Here is a 13,407-nt window from a genome sequence, read left to right as displayed (position 1 = left end):
GAAAATAACGTTAGTTTTAAAATTATTTTTATTTTGTATGAAATGACAGATATGTCAACATCAGAGAACACAACAACTGCTATCGTTCATGAAGCCATTAATGAAGAATACGAATACATACAATATAACAAACAATTGAGACTCATTCGTTCGGTCAAAGATGACATATACCAAATGCAAAGTATAATGAACGCTCTTCGTTCTACAAAGCAAGCATATCATTGGTTTGAAAACCAACAGACAAAAGAACTTTTAGAAGAATTTCCTCATATGATTGCTTCCCTCGGAAAACCGAGGGAAGAGATTCCGTATGAAAATCGCAAGAGGTTAGAAATGAGGTTAGATCTACCCTTCTACCCTAAAATATATTTTGGGTCATTTACACTCATTACGATGAAGAAGTCTTGACAAAACATATACGAAGAAGTTTATTTCCTGTGTTGTTGTCAAAATGTCATGTTGTCTCATTTTTTCAGAGAAGTTAAATAACCTGGTGACCTGGTGACCTGGTGACACCTTCAGTTATTCAAAAATAATTCATAACTGCCTTCCTCCTGTGTTGTTGTCAAAATGTCATGTTGTCTCATTTTTTCAGAGAAGTTAAATAACCTGGTGACCTGGTGACCTGGTGACACCTTCAGTTATTCAAAAATAATTCATAACTGCCTTCCTCCTGTGTTGTTGTCAAAATGTCATGTTGTCTCATTTTTTCAGAGAAGTTAAATAACCTGGTGACCTGGTGACCTGGTGACACCTTCAGTTATTCAAAAATAATTCATAACTGCCTTCCTCCTGTGTTGTTGTCAAAATGTCATGTTGTCTCATTTTTTCAGAGAAGTTAAATAACCTGGTGACCTGGTGACCTGGTGACACCTTCAGTTATTCAAAAATAATTCATAACTGCCTTCCTCCTGTGTTGTTGTCAAAATGTCATGTTGTCTCATTTTTTCAGAGAAGTTAAATAACCTGGTGACCTGGTGACCTGGTGACACCTTCAGTTATTCAAAAATAATTCATAACTGCCTTCCTCCTGTGTTGTTGTCAAAATGTCATGTTGTCTCATTTTTTCAGAGAAGTTAAATAACCTGGTGACCTGGTGACCTGGTGACACTTCAGTTATTCAAAAATAATTCATAACTGCCTTCCTCCTGTGTTGTTGTCAAAATGTCATGTTGTCTCATTTTTTCAGAGAAGTTAAATAACCTGGTGACCTGGTGACCTGGTGACACTAGTTATTCCAAAAATAATTCATAACTGCTTCCTCCTGTGTTGTTGTCAAAATGTCATGTTGTCTCATTTTTTCAGAGAAGTTAAATAACCTGGTGACCTGGTGACCTGGTGACACCTTCAGTTATTCAAAAATAATTCATAACTGCCTTCTCCTGTGTTGTTGTCAAAATGTCATGTTGTCTCATTTTTTCAGAGAAGTTAAATAACCTGGTGACCTGGTGACTGCTGGTGACACCTTCAGTTATTCAAAATAATTATAACTGCTTCCTCCTGTGTTGTTGTCAAAATGTCATGTTGTCTCTTTTTTCAGAGAAGTTAAATAACCTGGTGACCTGGTGACCTGGTGACACCTTCAGTTCAAAATAATTATTAACTGCCTTCCTCCTGTGTTGTTGTCAAAATGTCATGTTGTCTCATTTTTTCAGAGAAGTTAAATAACCTGGTGACCTGGTGACCTGGTGACACCTTCAGTTATTCAAAAATAATTCATAACTGCCTTCCTCCTGTGTTGTTGTCAAAATGTCATGTTGTCTCATTTTTTCAGAGAAGTTAAATAACCTGGTGACCTGGTGTGCTGTGACATCAGTTATTCAAAATAATTCATAACTGCCTTCCTCCTGTGTTGTTGTCAAAATGTTGTTGTCTATTTTTTCAGAGAAGTTAAATAACCTGGTGATGGTGACCTGGTGACACCTTCAGTTATTCAAAAATAATTCATAACTGCCTTCTCCTGTGTTGTTGTCAAAATGTCATGTTGTCTCATTTTTTCAGAGAAGTTAAATAACCTGGTGACCTGGTGACCTGGTGACCCTTCAGTTATTCAAAAATAATTCATAACTGCCTTCCTCCTGTGTTGTTGTCAAAATGTCATGTTGTCTCATTTTTTCAGAGAAGTTAAATAACCTGGTGACTGGTGACTGGTGAACCTTCAGTTATTCAAAAATAATTAATTATTGAATAACCTGAAACCATTAACGATAAAATAAGTGATAACAAAATTTTATTTTTATATAAATGGATACCCACAAGCTCAAATTTACCGACGAATCATAACAAGGGAGGAAATGATAAAAATGAGCAAGAACGAATTAAAAAACAAACCACTAAAACTGAGAAATGCGGTTATGCAGTAATGATGGAAAGAGAGATGTTGTCAAAGAAAAATTAATTTGGATTGAGTTTAAAAATTCATCTTTATTAAATTCATCTCTTCCAATCAATTTATTTATTCTATTAATTCTTTTATTTTTGCTTCACTCAGTTTAAGGATTGAACGGTAAGTTCTAATTTTTCGATTATTTCTTCATCGTTTTCAGTTCCATTAGTTTTATGGGCATCAACCCCACCGCATTGTGGCTTCTTTTTGTAATAGCATATTTTTGATTTAATTCTGTTTAGTTTCTTTTTATATTCATCGTCTGGACTCTTGGCTGCTTCGTTGTCACTCATTTCTTACGAAATAAAAAAATTAAATATTATTTAAATATAATGGAGTAATAAAATAAATCGGAATTTCTATTAATTTATTGTTAACTTCAACTAATGCATTGCCGTTAATATATCTAACAAATTCAGCTATTGTGTCAAATCTTCGTCTTCTTTTTGTCATTGATTTATCAGTTTTTCCATAATCGAGATGAATCAAAACTTTATCCCTTGTTTAAAATTCATGAGCCCTGAATTAATTTGTTCACGTTTAACATCATTTAACCTTTCCATTTGCTTTCTAATATATTCCCATTCTTTTGAAATATCATTTTTCATTTCCACTGGTTTCATGTTTATAGTTCTATGCCATGTATTATTGTAATAATATACTAACTGTTGTATGATGGAGTCATGATTTCCATCCCAGTATATCTGACCGTTAACCCTAACGCATCTCTAAGAGTTCTCATTACCGCATCAAACTATTTTATTATGAACGTATATGGAGAGGATGAAAAGAAAAATTAATTTGTGGGAAATAATGAGTCATAGTTGCCTGAAATCCTTTATCACCATCACCCCTTATATTATCTACTCTTTCATGATCTAGTAAGTATTGTATAGCTCTTCTTGTTTCCTGTTCTGTTTCCCTTTCACCGGAATGCAATATAAATATCTAGTGTTAATGTTAATGGCAAATAAATAAGTAACTTTTCCTTTTGAATATTCCAGATGATCGATTTCGTATGAATATGGATATGGAGCAAATGAAGGGCGACTAAATTTTTCCTTTAACGGTTGAATTTTTGGGTCAATTGGTTTATTTAATATCTTGAAATCCTTTTTAAAATCTTTTTGCTTCTTTAATGTTTGAAATGGATATAATAAAGTGAATGATGAAGGATTAACTGAAGGAGGAGGCGGTACTGTCGTTGGAGGTTTTGGTGTTGCAAGTGGTTTAATTTTATCTGCTTTAATTTTGGATTTCATTCCTTCCTTCATTAATTCTGGATGTATTCTATTCATTTGTTTTAAATATGCTGTATATAAAGGTTTGATATACTTTCCCGCTTCGAGTTTATGTTGAAGGATGAATTCCAAAAGTTGATCTTCATTTAAAAGTCGGGCTGAATATAGTTTAACTAATGAATCATAAATTAAAGCTTGTGCTTCATTTATGGTCTGAAGGACCTGGGCGTTTTGCATCTTTTGTTTTTGTTCCTTTGGTTTTTGCGGCTCAGGATTATATAAATTATATAATTCATCAATATCTTCTTCTGTTAATACTTTATTTTTGAAATCTTTCAACTGTTTAAGTTGTGATTTAGTTTTTCCCTTTGTATATTCATTATTTTTAATTTTGTCTTTAATTTTAGAAATTATTCTATCATGATATTTCAAAATTTCATTTTTATAATATGGATAATAATATTCCATATCATCACCCGTTATATTGTTATCATATTTTTGGAGATATGCTTTTAAATCATAATAATTAAGAAAATTTTGATTAAGTACTAAATCATCAATTAAATTTTTTAAATCTACGCTATTCATTTATATAAAAATAAAATAAATGTTTAAGGGTGCCCACCTCTTTGAATCATAGTATCAAAACCATCATTAACGGTTCCTTCTTCTAAAACGGTATCAAATGGTGGCGGTTGTTGTTGCTGTTGATGCTGTGATGGGATTTAAAAAATTCGTTGTGGTTGATTATTTGGAATCTGAAAGTTAAAACCATTTGGTATAAATCGATTTGGTTCCTTTTGTCTCTTCTGTGGCATTTCATTAAAAATAAACTTTAAATTGTATTAAATAAATGGCATACAACATCCATTTTCACAACATACAGCCTTAGTGTGTGCTCCTGTTAATGCAGTCTTACCAATTGTTAAGCGAGTCATTGACCCGTTTTTAAGTTGTAAATTAATATTCTGACCATCAAATATCACTTTATCATTTATTATATCCAAATATTTTTTAGGTGTTAATTGCTTATTTTGTCTTAAACTAACACCCTTCATTTTTTGTGCAATCTTTTTAAAATCACTTCCATCAATTGAACCGTTGAATGATGTATAACACTTAGGACATAAAGCAACCATGTTATCACCTTGTTTTCTCAATTGCTAAACCCAATAATTTTTTCTCATGTGCTTTTTCTTCAGCTTTATTCTTTAATTTAGGTTTAAATTTCTCATCAAAACAGAAGAAATCAAATGGTGCGAATTTGAAAATGTTTTTATCATAAAATTGTTTATCGGTAACAATTGCTTGAAATGCTTGAGTGTTAGGAAGACTTGGATCGCCAGCGATTGCCCAATAAGATGAATCAGTATCACCTTCAATGAAATGAAAACGATTAACATTCATACATTTATACATAAAATCATAAATGAAAACCAAATACCAGTATTTAGCATTATCTAAAGTGAAGAATGCCTCTTGTAAACATGTATCACATCTATAAAATCTATCTTTGAGCATCACTTGATATGTATCTTCACCTATTTCTCTTATGTTTTTAAACTTATTTGACATACATGCAACGCGTGCCTTCTGTGCATTCATTATTTTAGTCTTTGCGTAATTTTGTGTATTCATTGCATCGTAACCATATGATCCATTAAGTGAAATTTTGCAAAATAAACTTTTTCCTTTATTTCCTTCTAATTCAGCCTTTTGTCTTTCGTTCATAAATTTGTTCGCAAATTCATTAAAACAAGTGTTTTTAGTAAATGTTAAAATTGATTGAATGTCATCAATGATAAAATGAAATCTGTCTATTAGATACCAAAGATAATAAGAAGAAAATGGTTGATATTGGTTGTGTGTTGATGCTAATTGAGTTAATTTTCTCTGTTTCTGGTCAACTGGTAGATTGTTTGATTTCATGTAATTATACATAAAACTACCAATTGTTTTTTCATCTGTGATAATATCTAAGTTTCTTATTATCGGTAAAAAGTTTATGTAATCATTAATGTATTTTTCATCAATGTGACCCTTTACTTCAGCAACGAATAAAGTATTTTTCTTCTTAATTATTCCCAGTGCTTTTGCTTTCTTTGTTGCTGTATCACAAATGATAACACCATTCAATCTTCCCGGCATATACATTTTATGGTCAGTATATTGAATGAAATCATGAGGATTAGATGAAAATGATGAAGGATATAATGAATTAAAATCAACACCAACGAAATGAGTCATGATGTTGGAAGTGTCCTCATTTGATACAGTTTTAGTTTCTGGACTATATGAAAGTTTATTAATGTGTGTGATTCCTTTAAGATTAACACGGTGTTGAACATTTGATAAACCACCAGTAATTCCATTACGGAGAATGTGATAAGCTTCAACTGAATCTAAAGTCATTGGTAAATTATTTTTTAATGCGTAATTTCTTAAATTGATTCTTAAACGTTGAACATCTTCATCTTTATTTGATTTTACGACATTGCAATAACAACACATTAACTGACAATTTTCTTTGGTATGTGGTTTTTCATTATCGATTCTATCTAATGTTGGTTTATTTGCATATGTAAACGCTTTACCACACATTTTGCATTTAGATGAAAGGATTAAATCGTGATAGTATTGAAAATCATCCATTGAAACATTATTTTTAGTATCCCTTTCTGCTTTTTCATCTTGTTTCTTATATGATTCAATTTTATATTTCCAATACTTTTTCGTTAATTCAAAACTTGATTCTATCTCTTCCTCAGGATATTTTTCATTAGGATTAAAGTCTTTATATGCTAAAGCGTAACGAATCATTGAAGCATTCGATGATAAAGAAAGATTATGAAGCATGTCAATTTTATAAACAAATGTTTCTTCAATAATTTTATCGATTGGGTCAATCATAATTTCAACATCTTTATTGCAATAATGAATAAAATATTCTAATCTATTCTTAAAAATTTTAGCATCATTGAGATATATTTGATAATCACTATCTGATATAGTTTCTTGAGTTAATGCTGAATAAAATGAATCTTGAGTGAATGGTTCCACTTTATATAATTCTTCTTCGTAATTTTCCCATGTGATGAATTGATAAGGGAAAAAGGATTTAACACGTGATTTATTATTTCCGAAATCTTGAGTGAATTGGTCTAATGTCCCACCCGCTATATAATTTCTGATGTCAATAAATCTCAATTCATATGGAACGTTTGTTTTCTTTACAATGATTTGCTTAAATTGTGAAGATGAACCCAGCATTGATTTTATTTTCCATTTTGCAGTGTTTAAATCACGAAGAATTAAATTTAAATCAAACTTTCCCGAATTAAAACCTATGATATTCACTTTATTGAATTCCTCATCTAGAAGTTCTTTAAATGCTTCCTTCTGTTTTTCATTTAATGTATGAGACAAAGTCCCCACCGTTTGGTCTGTTTGCGACTTCATTAATTCTTCATATTGTTCAATATTTGATTTAGCAACTAATGAACAGGTTGAAAATAAAAACTCAATCCAATCAGAAATAAAAGAATCACTCGAAGTTAAGCAAAAATTCCTCGTATATGTTTTATCATTTAATTTAACCGTTGATGATACCATGAATGGTTTTAAGTAAGCGTTCAAAGTTGCACACTCAGAAAGTTGTAATTCTTCTTTAGTCTCTAATGTTTCGAAGTCAAAAGTAATATAATATCTTGTCGGTTTATAATATTTCTGCAAATTATGAGCTAATAACCACTGATATATCTTCTGTTTCGTAATATGTGGTGCATATGGTTGCTGTGTCTTTTGCAACTGAACGTCTTGAATTAATCTCCCATTATTTTCTTTACATTTCTCACAATGCTTTAAAAATCTTCTTTGGTTTTTCCTTTCTGGATCATCACGGATAGAATAAACTTCTTCTTTACAATATGGACAAACTTTATAGCCGGTGAGTGCTTCAACGTCTGTTATTCTGTCAGCGTGAAGTTTTCCACATGGACTCTGTGTTAATAAAATATTTACTGTTTCAAATTCTGGATCTATCATTATTGATTCCACTAATGGAAAGTCTACCTTATTTATGTCCACGTCTTCTGGTTGAGGATCACAATAATAGAAATCAATATTAACATTTAACATTCTCGCTAATCTCTCACTTTCTGATGAAATGTCAAACCCTTCATATGCATCTATTGCTTCATTTAAATAGCTTCTACGAGTTTTAGGATTAACACCATCAGAAATGTTATAGAAGCGTTTAAATAACCTTCTACCTTCTGCTCTAATTTGATTATCATTCATTTTAGCTGTTCCGTTTTTGTTCATTTATGTAAGAATAAAAATTAAAAAATAAATAAAAATAAAGTTTATTTTTTTAAAGTCCATAAAATGAATTAAGAACACATAAATTTTTATCATCTGCGACGTGACGAATACATTTTAATTTACTCAAGAATGCGTACCCTGATACATTAAATCTAATTCCTGTCTTATTTAATTTCACAACTTTGAAAAGGAATGTATGAATAGCTAAAAATGATGAGAAGATGTTTTATGGGTTGCTTCCATTTTTTCTGAAATAAATGAATAAATATAATGCTTATAAGTTTTCATATCTTTTATATTCTTAATAACGAATGGTATAGACCTTTCCACTTCGTCTTCCTTCGGTGTTGTTCTTTCATATGAAACATTATTGGTATCTTCAATAATGAAACCACAATCACACAAAATTTTATATGTTCCAATGGTTTCTTTTGATATTTTATCTAATAAATCAAAAACTTTATCAACACCTGTGCATTTATTTAAATAATAATTTGTGTAAATATCATGATCTTCTTTCTTAATCGTATTAGTTGCATATGTCACGTTTTTAAGAGCTTTTTTGAATTTTTCGGAATCTAAAGGTGGTGAAAGTAAGATACAAGGGTATTCTTCATTATCAATAAATTGTAACTTATGTTTACGAATAAATTTAGTACCTTCTTCTGAAAGTGTTTCATCTATTTCACCATCTAATAAATTTTGTGTTGATTCTGAGACATAATTTTTATATCTTTCTTCATGAGATTTCTGTACTTCTGATTCTGAAGCTGGGATATTCATTAAACCCTCTACTTCATTTTCAACTTCTCTTAATTCCTTAATTTTTTCATCTATTTCATCTCTTATTTTTTCCAGTCTTTCAATTTCATCGTATTCATCATCTTTAATCCGTTCTTCATAATATTCAGGAAAAACATCATTAACGGTTCCTTCTTTAGATGTGGGATATAAGAAATTTATAACATCATCTTTATTCATTTTTCCATCATAATCAAACTCATTTAAAAACTCCGCGAATTTTTGACAATTTCTTAAATAATATTTACTAACCTCATAACCCGCCTCATCTAATATATCCTTTATTTCCTCGTTTGTGAATCCTAATGTTTTCATGTCGTTAGTCTTGACGCTCATTTCATACAAAATAAAAATAAATTATTCAAAAATGTAAGACATTAATTTTTAAAGTTTATTTTTAAAAAATTTTTTTTTATTTCATTATGGTAGTGAATCTTTCATTCATGAAAATAATTATTTCTAATTTCTTTTACTCGTTTATGAGGTCTTTGATTATGACTCCATTGATTCCATTCATGATTTAAACAATGTTTAATTAATCGCGGAATATCTGACATCATCTATATATAGCTTCTTTTATAAAAGATAAAAGATAAATTATTTTAATATTAATGTTAATTTTTTAATGCGTTTAGTATATAAATATTTATTACTAATTTATTTAATAATGTCGCGCTTTCTTACGAATTCATGACTTAAAAAACGTAAGAAAAAATTTTTATATCATCTATATATAGAAGATGTGAAAATATACCTTCGTCTATATATAGACGTAACAAAAAAAGTCACACAACCCTTCCTATCCTACTACTCACGTTAGCTCAAAAATTTTTAATATGTTGAATATAAGTTCTGATATTAATTATAATATTGAAACTAAGTATCTATATCCAATATTGTCAATTGTGACCAACCAAAATCATATTTTTAGAGAAGTTGATAAATTGGGGATTTTTCCATCCGAACAATATCTTCTTGTGAGAAATAACATTGATTTCAAACGCTCTCAAATGTTTTGAAGTCAATTGATCGAAATTGGAAGATTCTTGTGTAATTTTGAACCAGGATTCTAGAAATTTTATATAAACAAGAAAGTGGAGCAATTTTTAAGATTTTCAAGTAGTTTTAGAATGGTTGAAGAAATTTCGATTGATTTTTAAATACAGGTAGAAAAATTTCGGACATTTTTAATGTCTTCATTCTTAGATCAGCGACAAAAACGACAGACTGAAATCTGATTCAAAAATTCAAAGAACTATAGTATCGGAGTTGTAGGACGATGATAAAACGTGACAAATGTTTTTGTATTTCCTTTCCAATGTTTTATGTGCCACAAGCACAGTTCACCTTCTTAACACAATTGACTTTGTTAGGAATTGCCCAGAAGAAGAAACATCTTACGTTTTCGATTACATGCAGCGCTCAGATTTCATTGTTGCTGTGGTTGAAGCTCCAGCAAACGTAAAATTACAATATAGCTATCCAGCCGGCACATCACCAGTAGATATTAACATGTCATTCCCAGCATTGAGATTCCCAAAGGGTAATGTTCAAATTGTCGCTAACCTGACAAAGGACCAATGCGTTACCCTTGCTCACGTTACACTTCCAACAGATCAAAATACAGCTTGCATCAACGGTTTCAAGATCATCACAACACAAAAAATGAACTACACAATGCAAGCAGACGAAAAGAACAAAGATACATGCGTATTCTATGCTCCTGGTGCTCAAAAGCTCATGATTGGCGCTCAAGCTTATCTTAATGGAGACAAGATGTACGTATATCGAGATGATATGGTTTCAGGAAGTTACTATGATATATTCACTGGAACAAGATCAGTATACCCATCACCAACATCCCCACGCCCATTTGTTTTCGATCTTAAGACTCAAGATTCCGAGCCTGGCCATGTTACAATTCTTGGTGAAGTTAAGGATCCATATAAGAACATGATCGAATACGAAGGAGAAGTCAAATCCGTTCCTCCAGTTGATTTCGGTTTATTCAATTCCAAATACGCAATTTTCCCAATTCTCGGAATGCTTCCAACCCTCCTTCTTATCGGTGGTTGGGTCTATGCCTTCTGCAGAATCCTCAAGAAGAAGCCAATTACAATCAATTAGAGTTTTATTTATTAAATATATATACAATATTAATTTTTATCATATTTTTAAATTACATGCCAAAACCATTCTCTTTCGTCTGAAATCTATGAAATTCAAAATGAAATGTTTCTGAATTCTATGAATATTCTCATTTTACATATCAATTCATGAATAATTCTATATTGTATGATTAATCCAATGCTAAATAAGCGTATTTCATCAATATTTTATTATCGAAATTTTGATTTTTGTCATTCAGGCTAATATCTACTGGATGCATTTAATGCAAATCATGTCACCTTACTATTCCCATATTTCGTTTTGTCGGAACACTTATAAAAATTTTTTTGAAGAACGTTTTTTATTTTTTTTTTTCAATTCAATGTCTGTTGATATTCAACTTCAGATTCGAAACCAAGCAAATGAAACACGCCAAAACTTACAGTCCATTATTTCATGGGAAGAGAAGATAGAGAAAATAGACCAAGATTTAATTGAAAAAGCTAAAAAAGTACTAAAAGAAAACGCAGAAAAGCCAAAAGAACAGAAGACTGATGCTGCTCCTACCAGAGTTGAGATCAAGAAAGAAGCAGAAGTCAAAGCAGACGCAAAACAAGAAATTCCAGTAAAGGAAGCAACGAGTACAGCTCCATCAAAAGGCGCATACGGACGTTCATACGAAGAGTGGCAAAAACTCGATGCCAAACTTAAGAAAATGGATGAAGAAGGAGATGATGATATCGAAGAAAATACAAAGGAAACAGCAGAAGAGCACAAAGAGAAAGGTAACAAGTTATTCAAAGATAAGAAATACGAAGCCGCTATTCGTGAATATACAGCAGCTATCAAACTCGCACCAACAAACGCTGTTTACTATTTCAATCGCTCAACAACACAATTCTTCAACGGAAACTACAGAGAATCTGAAAGAGATGCCACAGAAGCTATCAAATACGATCCTCGTTACGTCAAAGCTTACATGAGACGTGCATGTGCAAGAGAAGCTCTTGGAAAGGACTACGAAGCACTTCAGGACCTCGAATTCATCGAAGACCAAGCAAAGAACTTCCATCAAATTGCCGATATGCTTACAAAAATCCGTGCCAAACTCGGAATTTCCGCAGATGGCAAGATTAAAGTCGTCCAGGAGCCAAAGATCAAGCCAGTACAGGAAGAGAAGCCTGTAGAATCACCAAAGATCCAGCCAGTATCAGAAGAACCAGTACAGAAACCAAAAGTTCAAATTGTCGAGGAAGAAAAGGTCGAAGAGGAGCCAAAACTCATCCCAATGCCTGTTCCAAAGCCTCACAAGGTGACAATTGTCGAAGAAGAATCTGTTTCTATGAACGAAATTCAGCCATCTGCTCCATCCAAAGTTGAAATCGTTTCTGAAGAGACACCAAAGCCAAAGAAGGTCGAAATAGTATCAGAAGAACCTGTACAACCAAAGAAAGTTCCAATTGTCGCAGAAGAAGAGCGAAAACCAAAGAAAGTCGAAATCGTGGCCGAAGAAGAAGAGCCAAAGCCAAAGAAAGTTGCAATTGTTGCAGAGGAAGAAGAGCCAAAGCCAAAGAAAGTTGCAATTGTTGCAGAGGAAGAAGAGCCAAAGCCAAAGAAAATCGAAATTGTCCAAGAAGAGGAAAAGCCAAAGAAAGCAACACCAGAGTTACAAGAGCTCGATAGCGCTACTAAAGAAGCTCTCGATATCCTTAACGAAGTCCAAAATATCAAGAAAGAAACAAAATCTCCAAAGAAACAAGCTTCTCCAGCAAAGAAAGCCAAGAAAGCTCAAGAGCCTATTAATGTATCATGGTCAGACCTCAGACCAGAGCAATACAAGGAAACTCTTACCCAAATTCCTCCAAGTCAGTTATCTAAAAGTATTGGCGACGTTTTGGATGCAGAAATCATCCGAAATGTTGTTAATGCCCTTGATAGCTTCACAACTAAGAAGAAATTCGCGTTTGTTAAGAATTTAGCCAAATCTGAGTTATTTGATATTTATGTTGATAGTTCAGAGGTCGAGGAAGTTAAAGGTAAGGTCAAGGATATCATTGAAAACTATAAGAAGTTAGAAGGAAGCGCAGATACAACAGAAACCTTCAATAGATGGAATTTATAAAAAAAAAGTATATTAATTATAAAATGTAGATAAATAAACAGATTTCTTATTCATAACCTATGTATTTTTACTAAGTTTGCAGCCAATTTAACAAAATTCAAAATTATTTTTCGGATTTTATCTGTAGTTGAGAATCGATATTACGCAAATTATGTTTGATGCATAGTTTTAAATTAATTCATGCAAGAAATGCAAATTTGTCATCAAATTTTACACGTTCCTTTGTCAATTTTTTATGAAATGTGACATTCAAATTTTTCAAAGAATTAAATAGTATGCTTGGGTTACAATGTTATGTTGATTAAACATGAAATCATTATAAATTGAGATCATCCGAAATTGAAATAAAAATGTTAGAAATTTCTAATATTAATTAATTAACCAATAATGGACAATAATATTTTCCTTCATAATCGATTTACCTT

The 13,407-nt window shown here is 31.5% G+C and overlaps 4 protein-coding genes and 1 pseudogene across 5 annotated transcripts, besides 3 other annotated features; 3 read left to right on the top strand and 2 right to left on the bottom strand.

Moving 5' to 3' along the window:
- Positions 1-408: part of a mobile genetic element that runs on past the window's edge.
- TVAGG3_0603960 (KilA, N-terminal/APSES-type HTH, DNA-binding family) lies at positions 43-408 on the top strand (the record flags this gene model as incomplete). The annotated part of the gene is made up of 1 exon (XM_051239821.1): positions 43-408. The coding sequence occupies one exon, from the start codon at positions 43-45 to the stop codon at positions 406-408; it is 366 nt and encodes a 121-aa protein (XP_051097645.1).
- Positions 409-3,264: 2,856 nt separating this feature from the next.
- Positions 3,265-3,864: a mobile genetic element.
- Positions 3,865-4,664: 800 nt separating this feature from the next.
- TVAGG3_0603930 lies at positions 4,665-5,775 on the bottom strand (annotated as a pseudogene). The gene has a single exon. A coding segment is annotated over exon 1 (1,111 nt).
- Positions 5,776-6,914: 1,139 nt separating this feature from the next.
- Positions 6,915-7,950, bottom strand: TVAGG3_0603920 (uncharacterized protein; the record flags this gene model as incomplete). Its single annotated transcript, XM_051239820.1, has 1 exon — positions 6,915-7,950. A coding segment is annotated over one exon (1,036 nt), but the record flags the coding sequence as incomplete, so codon positions are not given.
- A 728-nt stretch (positions 7,951-8,678) lies between these two features.
- Positions 8,679-9,232: a mobile genetic element.
- Positions 9,233-9,983: 751 nt separating this feature from the next.
- Positions 9,984-10,960, top strand: TVAGG3_0603900 (uncharacterized protein; the record flags this gene model as incomplete). Its single annotated transcript, XM_001309539.1, has 1 exon — positions 10,048-10,878. The coding sequence occupies one exon, from the start codon at positions 10,048-10,050 to the stop codon at positions 10,876-10,878; it is 831 nt and encodes a 276-aa protein (XP_001309540.1).
- A 282-nt stretch (positions 10,961-11,242) lies between these two features.
- On the top strand, positions 11,243-13,038 carry TVAGG3_0603890 (response to arachidonic acid; the record flags this gene model as incomplete). Its single annotated transcript, XM_001309538.1, has 1 exon — positions 11,243-12,982. One exon carries the CDS (start codon positions 11,243-11,245, stop codon positions 12,980-12,982), a length of 1,740 nt encoding a protein of 579 aa, XP_001309539.1.
- Positions 13,039-13,407: the final 369 nt, after the last annotated feature.

Source organism: Trichomonas vaginalis, chromosome II, assembly GCF_026262505.1.
Source record: "Trichomonas vaginalis G3 chromosome II, whole genome shotgun sequence".
NCBI classification, from domain to species: Eukaryota; Parabasalia; order Trichomonadida; family Trichomonadidae; genus Trichomonas; species Trichomonas vaginalis.
Note: the sequence above shows the minus strand (reverse complement) of the source record. Positions and strands in the feature narration are given on the sequence as shown.